The sequence below is a fragment of the Dacryopinax primogenitus genome (genome assembly GCF_000292625.1).
Source record: "Dacryopinax primogenitus strain DJM-731 SS1 chromosome Unknown DACRYscaffold_9, whole genome shotgun sequence".
In the NCBI taxonomy this organism is placed as follows: domain Eukaryota; kingdom Fungi; phylum Basidiomycota; class Dacrymycetes; order Dacrymycetales; family Dacrymycetaceae; genus Dacryopinax; species Dacryopinax primogenitus.
The window spans coordinates 761,608-778,269 of NW_024467206.1; the positions used below are offsets into that span (position 1 = coordinate 761,608).

A 16,662-nucleotide genomic window follows, 5' to 3' on the forward strand; every position below is an offset into this window, starting at 1 on the left:
CATAACGGCTCAGGGGCCAGCTTACGTCAGAGTCAGAGCACGGAAGTATAATATCATAGTTGAGCAAGGATAGCACAGCCCCCTGGTCCTCTAATTCATTGAATAATTATCCGTTGTTGTTCTGGTGGCCACCGCGCCGGTCGTCGGCGCACTAGACTTAAGCAACCGAAATCAACATCAATGATTGAGGGCAACTGCAGGGAAAGCAAGAAGTGTTGTAGCAATTTTAAATGGTAAACGTGAAAGTCACACGCGTTAGGCGAAGCAGATCCAAGCTTGTCCCAAGAAAGACACCGCGCCAAGAGTATACACGAGACGAGCTTACACCCAAGCCTATAGTTATGACATAATGTAATACAGTGAAAAATATGATAATACCACCCTAACCCTCCTACCCCACCCTAACCTCAACCACCCCTAACCTGCTAGATGAAATCCCAACTAGTACCCAAAGCACCGGTACCATGCAGGCATGAAATAAAACACTTTCCGTTTTAGGGAATTATGGATGCAAATTGCCATGCTACTGATCCGTTGCACTCCCAGAAAAGCACACACTGCTTATGCCAGCAATAACACAGTTTGCTCACACACACCTAGTTACAGGACTGGCGCTCTTAGGCTTATGCATGTCGCAGCTGGTATCTCGTGCGGCAACCCCCTCAATTGACTTCGATGGATACCCTGGTTCAAGAGGAGCTAGTCCAGGGTGATGAGACTTCACCGCTCTTGTTCGAGTTTCAGTGGCCCACCATTGGCGAAACTCATCAATCCCGCTTTGCGCTGTAGTTTAGGCACAGGCTCAGTAAACTTAGATTACGGACCACTAGTTTTGGTGGAAGGTGTTGACCTGGCGGCCGTCGGTGCTCCTTTCAACTTGTCGGAGCGGTCATGCTGAAAGACGGGTTACAGGAACGCAGACTGGTCAATTCTCTAGATATGCGCGTACGGATATCTCATTTGTATTTCAGACATCTATATGACCCTCTCTAGCTTCTTCCCGTCTTGGCTTTGATGTATCTGTAAGCACTGGGTTATGGAGCGCCAGCAGCGGGCCTATGCTGAGGTACCCGCAAGGTGTAGCGCGCTTGACAGAGGCAATCTCGGTAACGCAGAATCCGCCGGCCTGAGCAGAGATCTCCATTTACATGGACACCAGTGAGATTCATTTGTCTGTAGGGTAAACGTATGAGCGATGAAGTCCTTCACAGGTTCTCACTCATTGTCACGGCTCTCAATGTCCCGTTTGCTTGTCTCACTGTCCCCGGGGTGATGATGTCAAGACGGTCAATAGATCTGCATTCTTTAAAGTTGGATTATACTGATTTGATCAGGACAGGATTGGAGCTCATTTGGCAATGCCAGCATACATGTGATGCTGGGGCACCATGTGTTTGCTCAATGCGGTTGTAACAAACGTACGCGTACCGCATGGGAGCTCTCATGCTTATGATCAATGATTCCTTCGAAGTTCACAGAAATGATGGTTGTACGTTTCTTTCTGGGGGTAGCCGAGGCTGGAATGGCCCCTACCCTGATATTCTATTTGACTAGGTAGGATTTTGAACGAACGTACCTGGCCTGCATCTCATCACTTGCCAGCTTCTACACTCGGTCAGAACTAGCACAGCGCATCTGTGCCTTTTACAGCATGCTTGCGGTTGCGGGTGCGTTTTCTGGTCTTTTGAGTTATGGTATCTGTCAGGTGCACGATGCCAGCTCTCTGGCAAGCGAAAACTCTGACCGTCTCTGTTTCATCAGGTCGACAACAACTGGCAGGGATGGCGCGTTCTCTTCCTTGTCGAAGGTGTTCTCACAATTGTGCTTGCCCTTATCTCGAGGTAAGAATGTCAACGCCTGTCCAAATAAGACTGAGCCGATGTCTGACAATGCGTTTTTCTGCAGGGGAGTTCTCCCAAGAGGCATCAATGCCTGTTCATTCTGGTCTGATGAAAGTCGTATGTTGGCTCGACGACGTATCCTTCGTGATTCGAGCACGATGATCGAAGAAGAACATAGCCTCGCGACATTCTTTGCACCTCTCCAAGAACCTATGGTACGATTGTTTGCGATACAGTCTGTTCATCTCGTTGATTGACTCAGTTATATATATTCTTCCTGGTTGGACTATGCTATGGCACAAGTGGCGCCGTCGCAGGTACTTTCTTACCCCTTGTGATGGCCCGAATGGGGTTCGAGTGAGTAATTCTTCATATCATTAATGTAAGTACCTAATCGCTGAAGGATGATAGTCCTGCACAGGTTAGCTATCGTGTGCTCTCTCGCACAATCTCGCTGAAAATTCCAGACAAATCTTCTTACCGTCGGGCCAAATGTACTTGGAGCATTCTGCGTATGTGGGTAATGCCAGTTGTTATTCCTCCCTGGACTGCACAATCCCTCCGTAGACATAACGGCCAAATCTTCTGATTATTTCAGGGAGCGTTCGCTACATCTCCTGGCTGCCATGAGTATGACTCTCAAGGAGACCACTAGAACTTCTCTAATGTCGCTAGGCGTGACTTTTCTGGGCCTCGTCATCTTGCTCGTTGGATCTTCCACAAACCTAGCCGTCAATTATGGGTGAGAAACTTGGACTTCCGCACAACTGCATGGATCTCACACTCTAAACAGGGCATGCTTCCTAATATCTGCGGGCGCTTTTACACCCTCTGTCCTATTTCACACATGGCATAATTGTAACGACGCATCCCATGACGGCCGAGCTTTTCGAACTGGGTTACTGACTTTGGCGACAAACTGTACATGATATTCATTTTGATCATTTTGAGCGCTCGTACACTAATAATACATCAGCCGGTGGTATTGTTGCTGCAAATATATTCCTGTGAGCATGCTGGATATTAGTTTCACTCTGGTTCACACAGTTCAGCTCCTGGGAAGCACCCAGGTACACAACAGCAATTCTGGCATCAGCCCTGTTAGAGGGAGTCGGTATTACGCTGGTGCTGTCAACCCGTAGGTTTGGATTTACTCCATTTCCTTAGCATGTTAAGGCTAATGCAGAGAATATTAGGATTATGGATGATGCGCGACAACAACCGAAGGGATCAGCTGGAAGGAATCACCAGGAGCACGAAGGTGCCGTTCGGAGTAACATTAGAGAGGACAATGAGACTGACTACGGTATCGTCGAAGGATATTTCAAGTGCATTGACTGCAAAGGGCACAAAACACGCGTCCTTCAGACATTTTCTCTAGATTGGATTTGGTATCCAATAAAAGGATCTTCGTGGTGATACGGACACGTGACTTTGCCTCCGGCACGGTCCGGCCCCCCGGCTTCGTCCGATGCGCATCAGGCCCCCCACTGAATTTTACGTGTGAACACAAGTTTCTTCCTCACTACCACTCAACGCAGGAGTTGACCCTTCATCTCCTCTGTTCCCTCCCACCACTCAGTCTCCCTCTTCGTTTCCTTTCTAAAAATGTCGGCGTCAGATAAGGTCCAGGAGGTGAAGGACAAGGTTGAGGCCAAGGCTTCTGAGACCAAGGTTGCGAGGAAGGTCAAAAGTCCCCGCGACTTTGCAAGTAGGTCATTTATGACTGCTATTGTCAAGCATTGCCTCTAACCCATCGGTCTTTTCAAGTCGATTTTTTGATGGGTGGTGTTTCTGCCGTGCGTTCCCGCTACATTGGAGAGTTATTGTGCTCAACTAAAATTTTCGTTAGGCTGTCGCGAAGACTGCTGCTGCTCCAATCGAGCGTGTCAAGCTGCTTGTGCAGAACCAGGATGAAATGGTATGGATGTTCTGTGCATATGATTTTTTTTTTCCAAAATTCATATCGTCCTTCGTAGATCAAGCAGGGCCGCCTGTCGTCACCCTATAAAGGAATCGTGGACTGCACGATGAGGACTTACAGCGATGAGGGACTGGTTTCTTTCTGGCGCGGTAACACTGCCAACGTCATCCGTTACTTCCCCACGCAGGCTTTGAACTTCGCTTTCAGTATGTCCTGTGAAGCTTTTACAGATCAATTGTTTATTAAGTTCTTACCGTGTAGAGGACTACTTCAAGTCTCTCTTTGGTTTTAAGAAGTCTGAAGGCTATTGGAAGTGGTTCGCTGGCAACGTCGCTTCTGGTGGTGCTGCCGGTGCTACTTCCCTCCTCTTCGTCTATTCACTTGACTACGCCCGTACCCGTCTCGCAAACGATGCCAAGTCTGCTAAGAAAGGCGGCGAGAGACAGTTCAACGGTCTCCTTGATGTTTACCGCAAGACGGTTGCTGCTGACGGCATTATGGGGCTCTACCGTGGCTTCGTTCCTTCGGTTGTCGGCATCATCGTATACCGTGGTCTCTAGTGAGCTCATCCTTGTGTTACTGGCTTGGCTACTGACACCGTTTACAGCTTCGGTGTGTATGACTCTCTCAAACCGACTGTTCTCGTTGGTGCGCTGGAGGGTAACTTCCTGGCTTCGTTCTTGTTGGGTTGGGGTGTGACGGTTGGTGCCGGTCTTGCCTCCTACCCGCTTGATACGATCCGTCGTCGCATGATGATGACATCCGGTACCGGTCATCACTACAAGTCTATGTGGTCTGCCGGTGCGGAGATTGTCCAGAAAGAGGGCGTCAAGTCGCTGTTCAAGGGTGCTGGTGCCAACATCCTCCGTGGCGTTGCTGGGGCCGGCGTGCTCGCACTGTACGATCAGTTACAGATGCTGATGTTCGGCAAGGTCTACTCCGGCGGTATGTTCTTTGAGGCTCGCATATGTCAAGTACCAAAGACTGACAAATCGATCACGCAGGCTCTGGTTGAACGGATATATCCAGTTAACGCCTGGCTTGAACAACGAACGAGTCGACTACAACGTCCTAGATCATATCTTCTACTCCTTTCTACCGTACTGTCTCCTCCCTGCCATTATCATCTGTCGTATTTTCCTTTTACTCCTGGATATACGTCCCCCAAAAATTACATACGTCTTTCCCAAACAGCATTGTGTAGCAGGACGCCGAGCGGAAGTGTGTGTGAGACTGCTTCAGAAAACTAAGGGTGTGCGCTCACGGAGGCAAACCTTTATTTATCCTCGATGGTACGTCAACCCAGGTGACCGAGACGGATTTCGAGCCCATGCGACCTTCTTACCATACAGCCCATTGGCAACAGCCAAGCAATATCCATACCAGCCAAGGTTCGGACTCTCAACAGCAACATTTTCCTCCAAATCATCCTATAACACCAGCGGCAATAGCTGCGTTGGCGTTGTCATCTTTGTCCCGGCCGAATCCCTCCCCAACTCACTTGCAAGGCCAACCAGGGACACATGCATGGACCAACTCTGAGGGATATAGCATATCGTCTACTTATATCCCTACTCCCATCGACAGACATCAGCCCATACATCAACCGCAGCATGTTCCTCGGCCCCCGCAAAACCCCACTCCGCAGGTCCGACCTTCTCGTCCTCTGCAGAACCTGCCGTCAAATCATTCAAAGAAGCGAAAAGGAGAAGATGAACCGTAGGCAGTTGATATCTTCCAAGGTGTGCATCATTTGACTGGTGGCAGACCAGTTCCCATTGCCGGCACTGGTATACTTCTTGATACACCAGAAGCAATTGAGGCTTGGATTATGGAACGCAAGGCGCGATGGCCTAGTGCCAAGCGCATCGAAGAAAAGGTTCAATAATTCCTTTCATTACATATTTGCAAATGCTTAGTTGTTGGTCTAGAGTGCTGCAAAGAAGGCTGCACAAAAAAGGGGCGAGATCCCCGATCAAACAACCGGGCACCGCTTTCCCGAGACAGCTGGCACCGCTATATCGCAGCGCAAGCCTTCGTTGAACGCACATCAACACATTTCCACTCGAAGCCGACGACGAGGTCATGGTGGCAATCGGCCTGATATCCGCCATTCGGAGAGGTTCGCAGAGCCCCACTCATCAACAATCGCACACTATCATCAGCCCATTTCTAGGCCGGGTGTGGCAAACACTGGACCTAAAAACGGAGCGTCTCCATCTGTCCGTCCCTTAACCCCCTCTTCTAGTATCTCCTCGGGATCTGGGGAGAGTCTCAGTGATTTGGACCCCATTACGGATGCCGTCTCCTCAAAGAAAGCAACCCTTGAAGCACTGGCTCATTCTGAAAGCATACAAACCGGGGAAGTTTCTCGAATGATATTGCGACCCATTCGTATCACCCGTCGGAAGGCTTGTGGGAGCCATCCAAGCAAATCCTCGACAGATAACTTTATGCACGCAGTGAGTTGGTGTGACCATGACCCCTTATTCATCTCATTCGATGGGTAGCTCCTGTCAACCGAAATCCGTGCGACTGTGTCAAGGGTTTCTCAAGCGATTCAGTTCCTTGTGGACAATGACCTCCTAGAAGGGGTGGAAGAACAGGTGGGGGACACGGAAAAAGTGGATTATGTCACCATAATTTCACCGTCAGACGGCCATTAATCTTGTTCACTAACATATCAATGCTTGAATAGGTTGATCGAATTTAAAACGAGACCTTTGTTCCTTATCCTGGTGCATGATGTGTCGATAAGCTTTCCACATTCATGAAACATTAGGTATATATAAGTACACTGAGCAGAATCCGCGGGGTATCAGAAACGTAATATATAAAGTGTGCGGTGAATTTGTGTTGTGTGAAGGACAAAATGCAACCCGTGTTTCTAGTGTCATCCAGAGGTAGTCCGGTCGGAACCAGCCAACAGACTGTTGAATAAACCAGTGGCAGAGGCCTCATTCCGCAGCTGGATCATGTAGACTATACCAGTACTAGCCCCCTTGTCACTGAGCTCAATGGCTACTCCTGTCTTGCCCACGCGTTCAACAGCGTCTGTGAGAATGATTGTGGAAATGAGAAGTGTTTTCTCTTTGGTATCTGCTTCAACAACTAGTTGCTTGACGTTGGTGGGTTGTTGCTGATACAGCTTGAGCTTCCCACCCCCAAGGGACTTCCATTGTGCATGTGCCTGTTTCAGGAAAACCTTGCACTTCATCTGGGCAGATATCACAGCTGTCAGTTGCTTTGTCTCTTCACCGGGAGAAGACGGAGGGCTGATGTCATCAACCGCCTGCCGTACACTCGGGTGAGAGCTCGCGAGCGAAGGCGATCTTGAGGATAGAACTGTAGATCGAGAGGACGGTGGTATGACTACCGATGCTGTTGGAGATGGGAAGGCTGCTGGATCGATGTAGGGCCGAGCCATATCAGGAGGCAATGGAACATGAGTGGGTCCCGTGCCATAACCATAGGGTGGCAGCGGCTTCTCCGGGCGGCCGTTGAATGACTGCATCGATGGTTCCCCAGGGTGAGGTATCAGGAGACGGCCTGCGTCGTCGCGGCGTGCAAAGACGCCCTCCGCGTTCGACGAAACGTTGCCATACTGAGGGTGGTGTTGAGGTGGGAAACTCTGTGGACCAACGCGTACCATTGATGGATGAGAGGTCACAATTGACTGGCCATTCAAGGGCATCTGCATAGGCCAGACCGGGGTGGTGAGCGATGCATCGCGAGGAGGGAATTGCCTGTTGTTTTGTTGATTCGGAGCATAGGCCATCGAATGCGGGGTTCGTTGGGAGATTATCGGGACGGGGACAGGTGGCAGGGAATTGTGTGCAGTTGCAGGTCCCATTATTGGCATAAACGGTCGCGGAGGATCAGGACTTCGTCCCCTGACACCAAATTCTACTTGTCCCAGGGGCTCCGACGTTGATCTAGTGAGAGATGTCGATCCAACAATAGCCGATGGGGGTGGGTGACTGGTAGAAGACTGAGTTTTTGAACTCCGGTTGGCTGGCACTGAAGTGTTTTCGTCAGAAGTTACGTGTTGCATACTGTATTACTCTGACGCACAATTCGAAGCGAGGTCAATACAATCCTCCAAGTCCCGCAGCAGCTTGTCTCTGGTTGGCTGAGAATCGGTGCGAAAAGTGATGTTTATCTTCCGCAACAGTTGCGCATTGACTGTATTTCCTAGAGATAGTTTTAGCTGAATATTATGGCCATGAACGAACTCATTATTCACCATTGCTCTCACTTTCACCTTCATGCTGCTTGAGCAATCGTATGAATCTACCTGCAAGAGGCGGATATAGCAGTCTCATGGAACGCCCGCCGAGACTGTCTCCATCCGGAGGCCTCTCACAGAGGAGCAGAAGGTCTGATAGTAGATAAATGTGACCCCGCTCGGTCTTTGCTTCCACACCGGTGGCAATAGGTGTGCAACATATGATGACGTCCAGTGATGTCCTAGTAGATCTAACGAAAGGCAGATCAGGAGGATTCAATTGAAGGGAGCATGCCTGAAGATGATCAACTGATGCACGGTTCACGGGAGGTGAGGTATTCTTACCTTCGGCTTCATGCTGAAGATGTCTAATACTTGGTCAACCGAAAGTCCACGTTCAAGCTCAGCGGGTGATGGTAAACCGCCAAGGGGGCCTAGTGACGTGGACCCGGTACTGCGTGAGGAGCGACTGATGAAGGAAATAAATTACTGCGTGCGGGGGAATGAATGGCAGGCTTACTCGTCTGACTGACTTCCGGTAATTGTACCGCTGGAGCTACTTCCACGTTGGACTATATCAGCATCCGTCGTTGTTCTGACGGGCGAAGAAGATCGGGACAATGGCACAGTGTCTTGAGTTGTCCTTTCTTCGATAAGAGCTCCCGCGATACCCAATTCATTTCTCCCACCAGTCAAGCTGGATTGGAGGCGTTCGGTTGCTGGATCAAGTTGTACGAGATCTGCAGACTGTCCAACCAGAACATCACCCTGCACTGCGTCCAGCTTGGGCACGGAAGTCTGCTCCAGGTGATGATGATTCGCTGTCAGGATGAATGCCGACCCCTCGTCGAGGTTATCGTCAGCCTGTCCGACGAATGCTGCTGTGGTGGGGAGTTGATGTTGCAGTCCTTGGCTCTCTAAAAGCAGCGGTATTTCGGAAGCAACTTGTTCGTCTGTCGATACCGAAAGCGGTGGATGGGACGAATCCTCTGGCTCTTCGACCAGGACGCGTAATCTGGCAGCCACGGTCTCCAGGAGACCATCTAGCTTCTCCACAGCAACTACTAATAGCCGATGATCTGAACGACCTGGTTGTGTGCTCTTCAAGAGACGAGAGTATAACCGCTTGTAATACTTTAGTCGACCTCTGGGAAGAAGGAAGAGGCTATCCAAACTCCACACGTCAGGCTCCCCATCAACCGGACTGCCAGAAGATTGCCCAGGTGGTGTGGCAGCAGATACTTCAGCAAGCATACGTGGTAGCTTGTTATTCTGCTGCACCAAAGGCCAATGATCAAAGCCCGCGAGATACGACGAGCAGTATCGTTCATAAGGATCCTCCAGGTCATCGATCTGCAATGTGTGAGGCACAGTTCGCAGAACAAAAATGCAGCAGCGTACCCAACGCATCAAGAGATCGCCCAACGCTTTTGGGGACGATGGATTGGGACCAATGTCCTTTAAGCGCTATTGAAAACAGCATGAGAAATGCTCGAGGTACCAAAGGGGCGATGTGCGTACAGCCAACAGAGACCGGTTTGCCTTGTAGATAGCTTCAACACACCGAAACATAGTGTCTAATTGCCTCGGAGGGAAATTTTCTTTGGACCAGGCCGCAGCTACTCGCTGAATTGCTTTGTCAGAACGATTCAAGTCTTTAGCAAGCTGACGAACCCTGATGATGCTTGCTAACAAGTCAACATACTGCTTTTCGGTGTCTATTAAATCTATGAGTGGATTGGACTTCTTGATAGGTTTGTCAGGTCGAGGACCAGTGGATGTTGAGGACGCCATAGGGGATGAATCGTCTGTGGTAACGAGCGGGGAGGTCGAGACCGGGCTGGTCATGGCATCGTCGCGCACGTGTTGGGCAGGAAGAAGCTGCAGTCTGGCCGAATCCATTGAGGACAAACAGCCTAGCCGGTGAAACTGTTGAAACGATAGGTTTTGTTCCCAGCCGGGAATAATCAAGCGCACGCGTTCATGTATGCGTTGTCGACAGAGACGAAGAGGGTTTGCGTTCAAAGGGTTTGTGCTCAACGTGGGAAAGGTTGGGACCCCCACTTGTAATTGACGAGTGGGATGGAAGACGCCTCGTTTCCAGACGCGAGTCGCGGGTCGGATACTTCCATTCTTGTCTTTACCCGCTTCCGTCAAGCACTTGTATTACATAGCAACGAGCTAGCAACAGCATTTATGCAGGTTCACCAACACTGGCTTCGATCCCTGCTCATCTTGATGCTACTGCACCGTTTGATTCATGGCTGGAATATCCAAGAATAAGCGACCGTATACCCCTACCGCGGAGCAGATTCAACTCGCAAATGAACGAAGAGCTAAGAGGCTGGCTCAAAAGACATCCGCAACACTCAGCCCACCGGACTTTTCCTATTTAATTCTGCCGAGGAAATGGCTCCCAGCCAATGTTTCGTATACTCCTATTAGGGCGCGAATTACAATCATGACTTGGAATGTCGGTCAAATATATTGCTTTATCCTGGCTTCCTGCGGCGTCTAACATATGTTCGATCTTTTAGATGCTTGCCCAATGCCTAATCCGTGGGTGCATCCCTGTCAAACGCGGGACATTTCTGAATCGATTAGGTCGGGATCTGTTTCCCGGAAGTGATTGCTTGAAAAGCAAAGACAGAGAGCAGATGCTGTCCGCTGAGATTTTGAACTACAGTGCCGACATTGTATGCCTCCAGGTGAACCATCCCGTTATAATACCTCTATCCTGGACATGTGCGACTTTTGTTTGTAGGAAGTGGATCGATTGGATACGCTCCTTCCAAGTCTATGCCCGTATTACGACAACATCTACGCCGCAGGGCGGGACAAGCTCCATGGATGTATGCTGCTTTACAACCGTTCTCGTTTTGAAGCCATTTCTTCCAAAACAGTATATTATGATGAGGAACCTCTCATATCAGGAAGTTCAGACGGAACTCAGAAATTTGGTGCAACGCGTCGCACCAGAAACATCGGTCTTATAGCCGCTCTTCGACACAGAAACGACAACTCCAGCACTTCACAATCTGACGGTTGCATTGTCGCCACAACCCATCTTTTCTGGCACCCAAAGTAAGCCACAACTCAAAGTTTTGAGCCCAGCTGAAGGTTCCATGCCATTCATAGGTTTTGTTTCGAACGCTCACGGTCAGCATCTTTCCCGAATTCTGAGATGTGGGAGTTCATGACGCATAGTCAAGCATTTATTTTGTTGCGTGAAACTATTCGGTTCCGTTCATCTCAAGATTTTCAGCGCTGGCCTATCTTCTTTGGCGGTGGTAATTGAACCCATCATAGAAAATGCATCAGGACTGATCCCGACCATAGACTTCAACTCGCAGCCCTCTGAACCCACTTATTCGCTGTTGGTAGGCCAGCACTTGCTTGACACCCAAAAAGCGGAATTGGAAAGTTCTCGAGTTATTCATGTTTCGGTCGATCACAGCATTGGGACAGAGACGCAGGAATGGACACCGGAGGATGAGAATGAGACACACGCGCTAGATGAGGACAGCGGCCATGCCATGCCCCCCATCACAAATCACCGCCGGCCGATTCCTGCAGACGAGGTACCTGCGGTCGGCGCTTTGGAGTCTATGTATTCCTGTTTACCCGGGTCACTTAGAAGTATGTACGATGAAGCCAGGATCGCTTCGGAAACATTCGGGCAGAGAAACGTTCTATCCGGCAAAGGTGGTTCTGAGCCCATGTGGACGAGCTTCACTCCTCTGTGGAGGTTGACTCTTGGTAGGTGTTGAGAAAGCACAGCTAGTCCGCGGCTCATAAGACTCGTAGATTATTTGTTCATCTGGGACGGCCCCCATAACGTCAACGAGCCTAGACCTGAGGTACTCTCTGTCCTCGAACCTCACAAAACTCAGACTCTGGAGCCAGGACTTCCGAGAAAGGGTATATGTGCAAGTGAGCTCGTTTACGCAGTATCCAAACGACTAGATTGCTCATGCACAAATTGCAGGCGACCATGTTGCATTGATAGCTGAGGTAGGATGGTGATTCTCACAATTGGTACAGCACATGACGGACATGTCTAACAAACATCATTTGAGACCCCCGGTTGCACCAGTAAATGTCGAGTATCGAGCAATAATATGTTCACCAGGCGGAGCCAGCAGATGGGTGATTGTTGAAGTTAGAGGGAGAAAGCCAATCCGCATTGTCTGGCCTTCTTGCATCGCTATCCAGCCGGGCCCGTTTCACGGGGTGAACGAGTGGGGGGGAGGGAGAAACATCTCTGACGGCGGGTCGTTTGGTTCTCACAGCGGGAGGGGGGCTGATCTCGTCATCGGATAAGGTAAGATCGATCACGGTCTGATTTGAACTTCGAATTCGAGTGGGAGAGCCGCTGGCCGGATAACTGATGGAACGCTGTCTTCCGGGAGGCGAGATTTCATGCCTGATTTGACTGTCATCATCGTCATCGTCGGATTCGATAACGAATATCTCGGCGGGGCTGGGCAGGTGCTGTCCTGACCCTGGCATGGTGTCATGCTGCATCTCAATCCTCGCTGGAGTGGATGGGTTCAGACTGACGCGCCGTAGGGCCTTCCATCCCTCGGAACCATACTTGTTATCCGAGGTGTGCCATTCACCGTCAGCTTCCATGATCACATCGTCCACAGAATCCGGCGTGGCTCGCAATATTGAATCGAAATACCTATTGAAAGGATGAGATGATGGGGAAACTGTGGGTTGAGACAACCTCACCCATCAACAATGAGGTCATCTACTAGCAACATTTTTTCACACACGGGACATAACCAAGTCGTCGTCTGTTCCATGACCGAGAACCAGCTTTCTGCATCGAAACATTGCGCATGAACACAGAGCTTCGACCGACAGGGGATCTGTATTCGAATGTAACTCATCTATCGCACATCAATACAACCTGCATTGCATGTAGTTCGAGAAAACGCACAGGACACTTTAAGGAAAGGCTGGAGGGTCCAGCAACGATATCCTCGTCTTCATGGTTTGTCTGCTTTACTGAGAAAACAATCAAAGATTGCAATGCACGAAGGAACCCTTCATTTACTAACTTCGCGCCAATATCTCTTCTGCGGAGCGGTACTTGCCCTTCCGGATGCGATCCACAATTTGATGAACAGTAGTGACCTCGACAAAATTCACTACAGCATAAAACCTCTGATGTAAAGTTCAGACCAGTGGTTCCCTCAAAGCTGGGAGGCAGACCTTGGGAACGAATGGTGTTTGATTGTTCATGAAAATCATATCCAGTTTATTTGAACCACTGTGTGCAAGTCGAACCGTCTTTCCCAAATCCGCGGGAGGCGCCGTTCCAGGTTTCTTCTTAAGTCCACGCAAGTTTGCGGTCAAGAGGGTGCTGTTCACTCGAACCTCACAAGTCGAAGGAAACTCGATGGGACAAGGATTTGCTCTTCCGAATGCTGACGTTGAATAGTGGGTGGAAGATGTGCAGTAAAGTCTTAGTTGATAAGAACAACTGTCGGGGTCAGCTCGCATTCATCCACAACAAGAGTTATAACTCACTTGGGCGCAGATAGTTTCTCACGTTGCTGTGAAGTCAAGTTAAAGGTGATCGAAAGATTCTTCCTCTCCGTCAGATCTTTAGCCTCTGTTTTTTAATGAGCTGCAGTCAGAAGCGGTGATCGATACTATACCTTGAGAAGTTGCCAATTCGGACACCGGTTCAATGACTTTGTAGAAAGGGGAGGCTGAGAACCGTATATCTGTCCCCTGACGATCAGTATAAATTGAATCATCTGGCACGCCTGTGATACGTACCACTCCTGGGTTGCATTGACGGTGTCTGGACGCTGTATGGCGACGAGGAACTCTGTTGTAATGATCGGCCATTATAGGGGTATGAAGTCGTCGGCGCATGCCCATAGCCATTTGGTCCTGAATAGTGGCTGTAGGCCACCTGTGGAGTAGCGGGGACAGCGGGCGGTAAATATTGTAAAGACCCACGACGCGAAACAGAGCTGGTATCCCAACAACATTAGATTACCCGTTTGTCCCACAGAGATAGGGTGCGTACTTTCCGGAGCTCGACAAATCGGTAAGGACGTCCCGCGCGTGGCGGTAGGCTCTGGAATCCTGCCGCTGGTACCAGCCATCCATCGCGTCCTGTACTCTTGTAACTAGTTCTTGCTTTTTCCCAGTCCTGAGCAAAGTCAAATTGCACTCGTCGTTAAGCCGGTGAATCAGTTGTTTGAGTCGATCCACGGTGAGGCCACTGACACGCTGCCTTTGTTGCTTTTTGGGAGGTCAGATCTATGTGAATCTCATCGCTGTAATGGCCCACTTGGAAATCAGTCCAATCGGATTGCGACTCGACCATTATCCCAGCGATGTAGGAGGCAAGCACGACGAGCGCTTGTTGATAGTCCGGATGCAAGCAAGGAGGTGGATGGTCGTGCTCAATATCATACTCAGGTAAGCACTGCCACTACCTACATTGCGAAACGAAATACTCTGCTGCTTCAGCTTGCTTTCGTCTTAATGTCCACCAAACCATACGATGATATGACCGAGGAGGAACGTAATGCGCATGACGCAGAGCAGAGAAAGAGAGAAATACACGAGCAAGAGGGTGAATGAGTGATATCATATGCATTTTTGGTCAGGAGTGTCTAATGCGCATGCAGCGCTGCTCTACCGATGGAAGCAAGAACTCAGTAACGTGTCGGTTACCCTCCCCCTTCCCCCGTATACCAGGGGGAAGGATGTGATCGTCAAGCTACAGAAGAAGTTCTTGAGTGTTGCTCTGAAGGGTAAAGATTCAATGATGGAGGGAGAACTGTGTAAAGAGATCAAAGTGGAGGACAGTACTTGGACCATTGGTATCCTGACTTGACACACATTTCTCGCTTTCTTCGTCAACTCTCTTTACAGAAGATCAATCGGTACTGCACATATATCTCGAGAAACTGAACAAGATGCAATGGTGGGAGAATGTTCTTACTCAGGATCCCAAGATCGATACCACCAAGATTCAACCGGAGAACAGCCAGCTGTCCGACTTAGATGGCGAGACTAGGTGAGCATGTTTCATGCTTCCAGTGAGTGGTGCTGTGCCTGACGACCCGAATCAGAGGCATGGTTGAGAAGATGATGGTGTGTGAACATACGATGCTTCTTTTTTGCCGTGGTGCTCACCTTCTTTCTCCTAGTATGACCAACAACAAAGGGTGAAGTGCGCACAGGAATGACAGACATGTATCTCACGTCCTTACAGCAGATAGGGAGGCCGACTTCCGATGAGGCGAAAAAGGAGGTGGGTGTCTTGACAGGCGTTTGCATGTGGCTCCCTTGATCTTACTGAGTTGTCAAGATACTGGCCAAGTTCCAGGAGGCGCATCCTGAGATGGATTTCTCTCAAGCCAGGACTGGTTGATACAATCCTAATTGTTGATCACCTCTTCATTGTTTTTCTCGATATTGTTCTCTTCTCTCTGACAGGATGGCTGAAGCTGTGAATACCAGCAGGCCTTACTATCTGATGTGGGGTTTGGATGAACAGGGCATCCCTCACTCTAGTAGATTTGAAATTTGACAAAGATATGGTCTTGGTTAGTGTAGATGTTTGCCAATGTTTCTTGATCAGGTCTTAAAGTCATTGAATGGTTGTTCAACCCCCACAGCAGTTTTTCATCTTCCTAAAATGAGAGTTTGTGCATGCAAGAAATCTAGCTGACTGAATGTAAGGTCATTCTTACTCATCTTGTATCTCTTCCTAGGGGGGTCCTCCTTTACTCTCCTGTCTGCATGTCTTCTTCTGTTTGCTCCCATTGCTAGGCCCTACTTGTTTGCCTAGCCTACCCCTTTCCAGATCCTTTTCCCTCTCCTCACCATCATTGCTAGAGACTGTATCTAGATGTTTTCTCCAATACAGAATGGACATTGGAGTGGTACTTCATTGCTGTGGACCATCAGTGAGGGCATAATACCAAAGCCCTTTTACTGACCTGTGACAAAACAGGGCTGTGACTTCCATCCAGTTCAGGTGAAATCTCTTCAACAGAATGAGATGTGCTGAGTCAAAACAATTGACTGTCTATGAACTGCAACAGCATCTCCTTGCATAAAGAATAACAAATATACACAAACATTGCTGTTTCCCTCTTCTTTTCTAAAACACACTCTATTGTCAATGGCAATTTTTATCACCAAAGTCAGAGGCCAGAGGGAAAGCGATGTCAACAGACGCAAACTTATTATTATTATTATTATTATTATTATTATTATTATTATTATTATTATTATTATTATTATTATTATTATTATTATTATTATTATTATTATTATTATTATTATTATTATTATTATTATTATTATTATTATTATTATTATTATTATTATTATTATTATTATTATTATTATTATTATTATTATTATTATTATTATTATTATTATTATTATTATTATTATTATTATTATTATTATTATTATTATTATTCTTATTAGTAAATAGTGTTTTCTTATATATTTTTGGTTGAGTCTTGTACAAATTCTTGTACACAGCCATGGGAGAGAGTTTCCTTGCATAATAAACATGTAATATACTTAATCCAGTATATTCCAAAACCCAGAAGACCCAGACTCATGGAAATGTCCACCATCATGTCAATGAGAATCAATGATAATGATAATAA

At 48.4% G+C, this 16,662-nt stretch overlaps 6 protein-coding genes across 6 annotated transcripts; 4 read left to right on the forward strand and 2 right to left on the reverse strand.

Moving 5' to 3' along the window:
* Positions 1 to 424: 424 nt before the first annotated feature.
* Positions 425 to 3,209, forward strand: DACRYDRAFT_66877 (MFS general substrate transporter; the record flags this gene model as incomplete). Its single annotated transcript, XM_040775829.1, has 21 exons — positions 425 to 731; positions 790 to 859; positions 913 to 945; positions 994 to 1,022; positions 1,078 to 1,158; positions 1,212 to 1,286; positions 1,340 to 1,418; positions 1,472 to 1,554; positions 1,603 to 1,705; positions 1,762 to 1,841; positions 1,906 to 2,056; positions 2,104 to 2,198; positions 2,253 to 2,262; positions 2,309 to 2,357; positions 2,409 to 2,471; positions 2,517 to 2,583; positions 2,635 to 2,762; positions 2,818 to 2,848; positions 2,894 to 2,979; positions 3,038 to 3,102; positions 3,160 to 3,209. Coding segments are annotated over exons 7-21 (1,089 nt in total), but the record flags the coding sequence as incomplete, so codon positions are not given.
* Positions 3,210 to 3,374: 165 nt separating this feature from the next.
* Positions 3,375 to 4,969, forward strand: DACRYDRAFT_22332 (eukaryotic ADP/ATP carrier). The gene is made up of 7 exons (XM_040772747.1): positions 3,375 to 3,552; positions 3,612 to 3,640; positions 3,694 to 3,762; positions 3,821 to 3,971; positions 4,027 to 4,324; positions 4,373 to 4,710; positions 4,770 to 4,969. Exons 1-7 carry the CDS (start codon positions 3,450 to 3,452, stop codon positions 4,778 to 4,780), a joined length of 999 nt encoding a protein of 332 aa, XP_040628790.1. The 5' UTR covers positions 3,375 to 3,449; the 3' UTR covers positions 4,781 to 4,969.
* A 409-nt stretch (positions 4,970 to 5,378) lies between these two features.
* Positions 5,379 to 6,431, forward strand: DACRYDRAFT_107624 (uncharacterized protein; the record flags this gene model as incomplete). The annotated part of the gene is made up of 4 exons (XM_040768509.1): positions 5,379 to 5,484; positions 5,538 to 5,644; positions 5,697 to 6,227; positions 6,276 to 6,431. 4 exons carry the CDS (start codon positions 5,379 to 5,381, stop codon positions 6,429 to 6,431), a joined length of 900 nt encoding a protein of 299 aa, XP_040628791.1.
* Positions 6,432 to 6,611: 180 nt separating this feature from the next.
* On the reverse strand, positions 6,612 to 9,814 carry DACRYDRAFT_22333 (uncharacterized protein). Its single transcript, XM_040772748.1, has 8 exons — positions 9,668 to 9,814; positions 9,515 to 9,619; positions 9,395 to 9,460; positions 8,514 to 9,346; positions 8,339 to 8,462; positions 8,012 to 8,288; positions 7,840 to 7,959; positions 6,612 to 7,785 (listed from the first exon to the last, which is right to left on the reverse strand). Exons 1-8 carry the CDS (start codon positions 9,785 to 9,787, stop codon positions 6,659 to 6,661), a joined length of 2,772 nt encoding a protein of 923 aa, XP_040628792.1. The 5' UTR covers positions 9,788 to 9,814; the 3' UTR covers positions 6,612 to 6,658.
* A 498-nt stretch (positions 9,815 to 10,312) lies between these two features.
* Positions 10,313 to 14,381, reverse strand: DACRYDRAFT_79580 (uncharacterized protein). Its single transcript, XM_040776401.1, has 18 exons — positions 14,313 to 14,381; positions 14,046 to 14,263; positions 13,790 to 13,989; positions 13,666 to 13,734; positions 13,535 to 13,619; positions 13,217 to 13,487; positions 13,063 to 13,168; positions 12,942 to 13,009; positions 12,731 to 12,891; positions 11,982 to 12,680; positions 11,801 to 11,926; positions 11,333 to 11,752; positions 11,201 to 11,283; positions 11,132 to 11,152; positions 10,758 to 11,077; positions 10,598 to 10,701; positions 10,531 to 10,552; positions 10,313 to 10,466 (listed from the first exon to the last, which is right to left on the reverse strand). The coding sequence occupies exons 1-10, from the start codon at positions 14,346 to 14,348 to the stop codon at positions 12,119 to 12,121; spliced, it is 1,776 nt and encodes a 591-aa protein (XP_040628793.1). The 5' UTR covers positions 14,349 to 14,381; the 3' UTR covers positions 10,313 to 10,466; positions 10,531 to 10,552; positions 10,598 to 10,701; positions 10,758 to 11,077; positions 11,132 to 11,152; positions 11,201 to 11,283; positions 11,333 to 11,752; positions 11,801 to 11,926; positions 11,982 to 12,118.
* A 150-nt stretch (positions 14,382 to 14,531) lies between these two features.
* On the forward strand, positions 14,532 to 15,570 carry DACRYDRAFT_22335 (CS-domain-containing protein; the record flags this gene model as incomplete). The annotated part of the gene is made up of 7 exons (XM_040772749.1): positions 14,532 to 14,600; positions 14,656 to 14,850; positions 14,903 to 15,047; positions 15,103 to 15,124; positions 15,181 to 15,198; positions 15,246 to 15,284; positions 15,342 to 15,570. Coding segments are annotated over 7 exons (551 nt in total), but the record flags the coding sequence as incomplete, so codon positions are not given.
* Between the last annotated feature and the right edge of the window lie 1,092 nt (positions 15,571 to 16,662).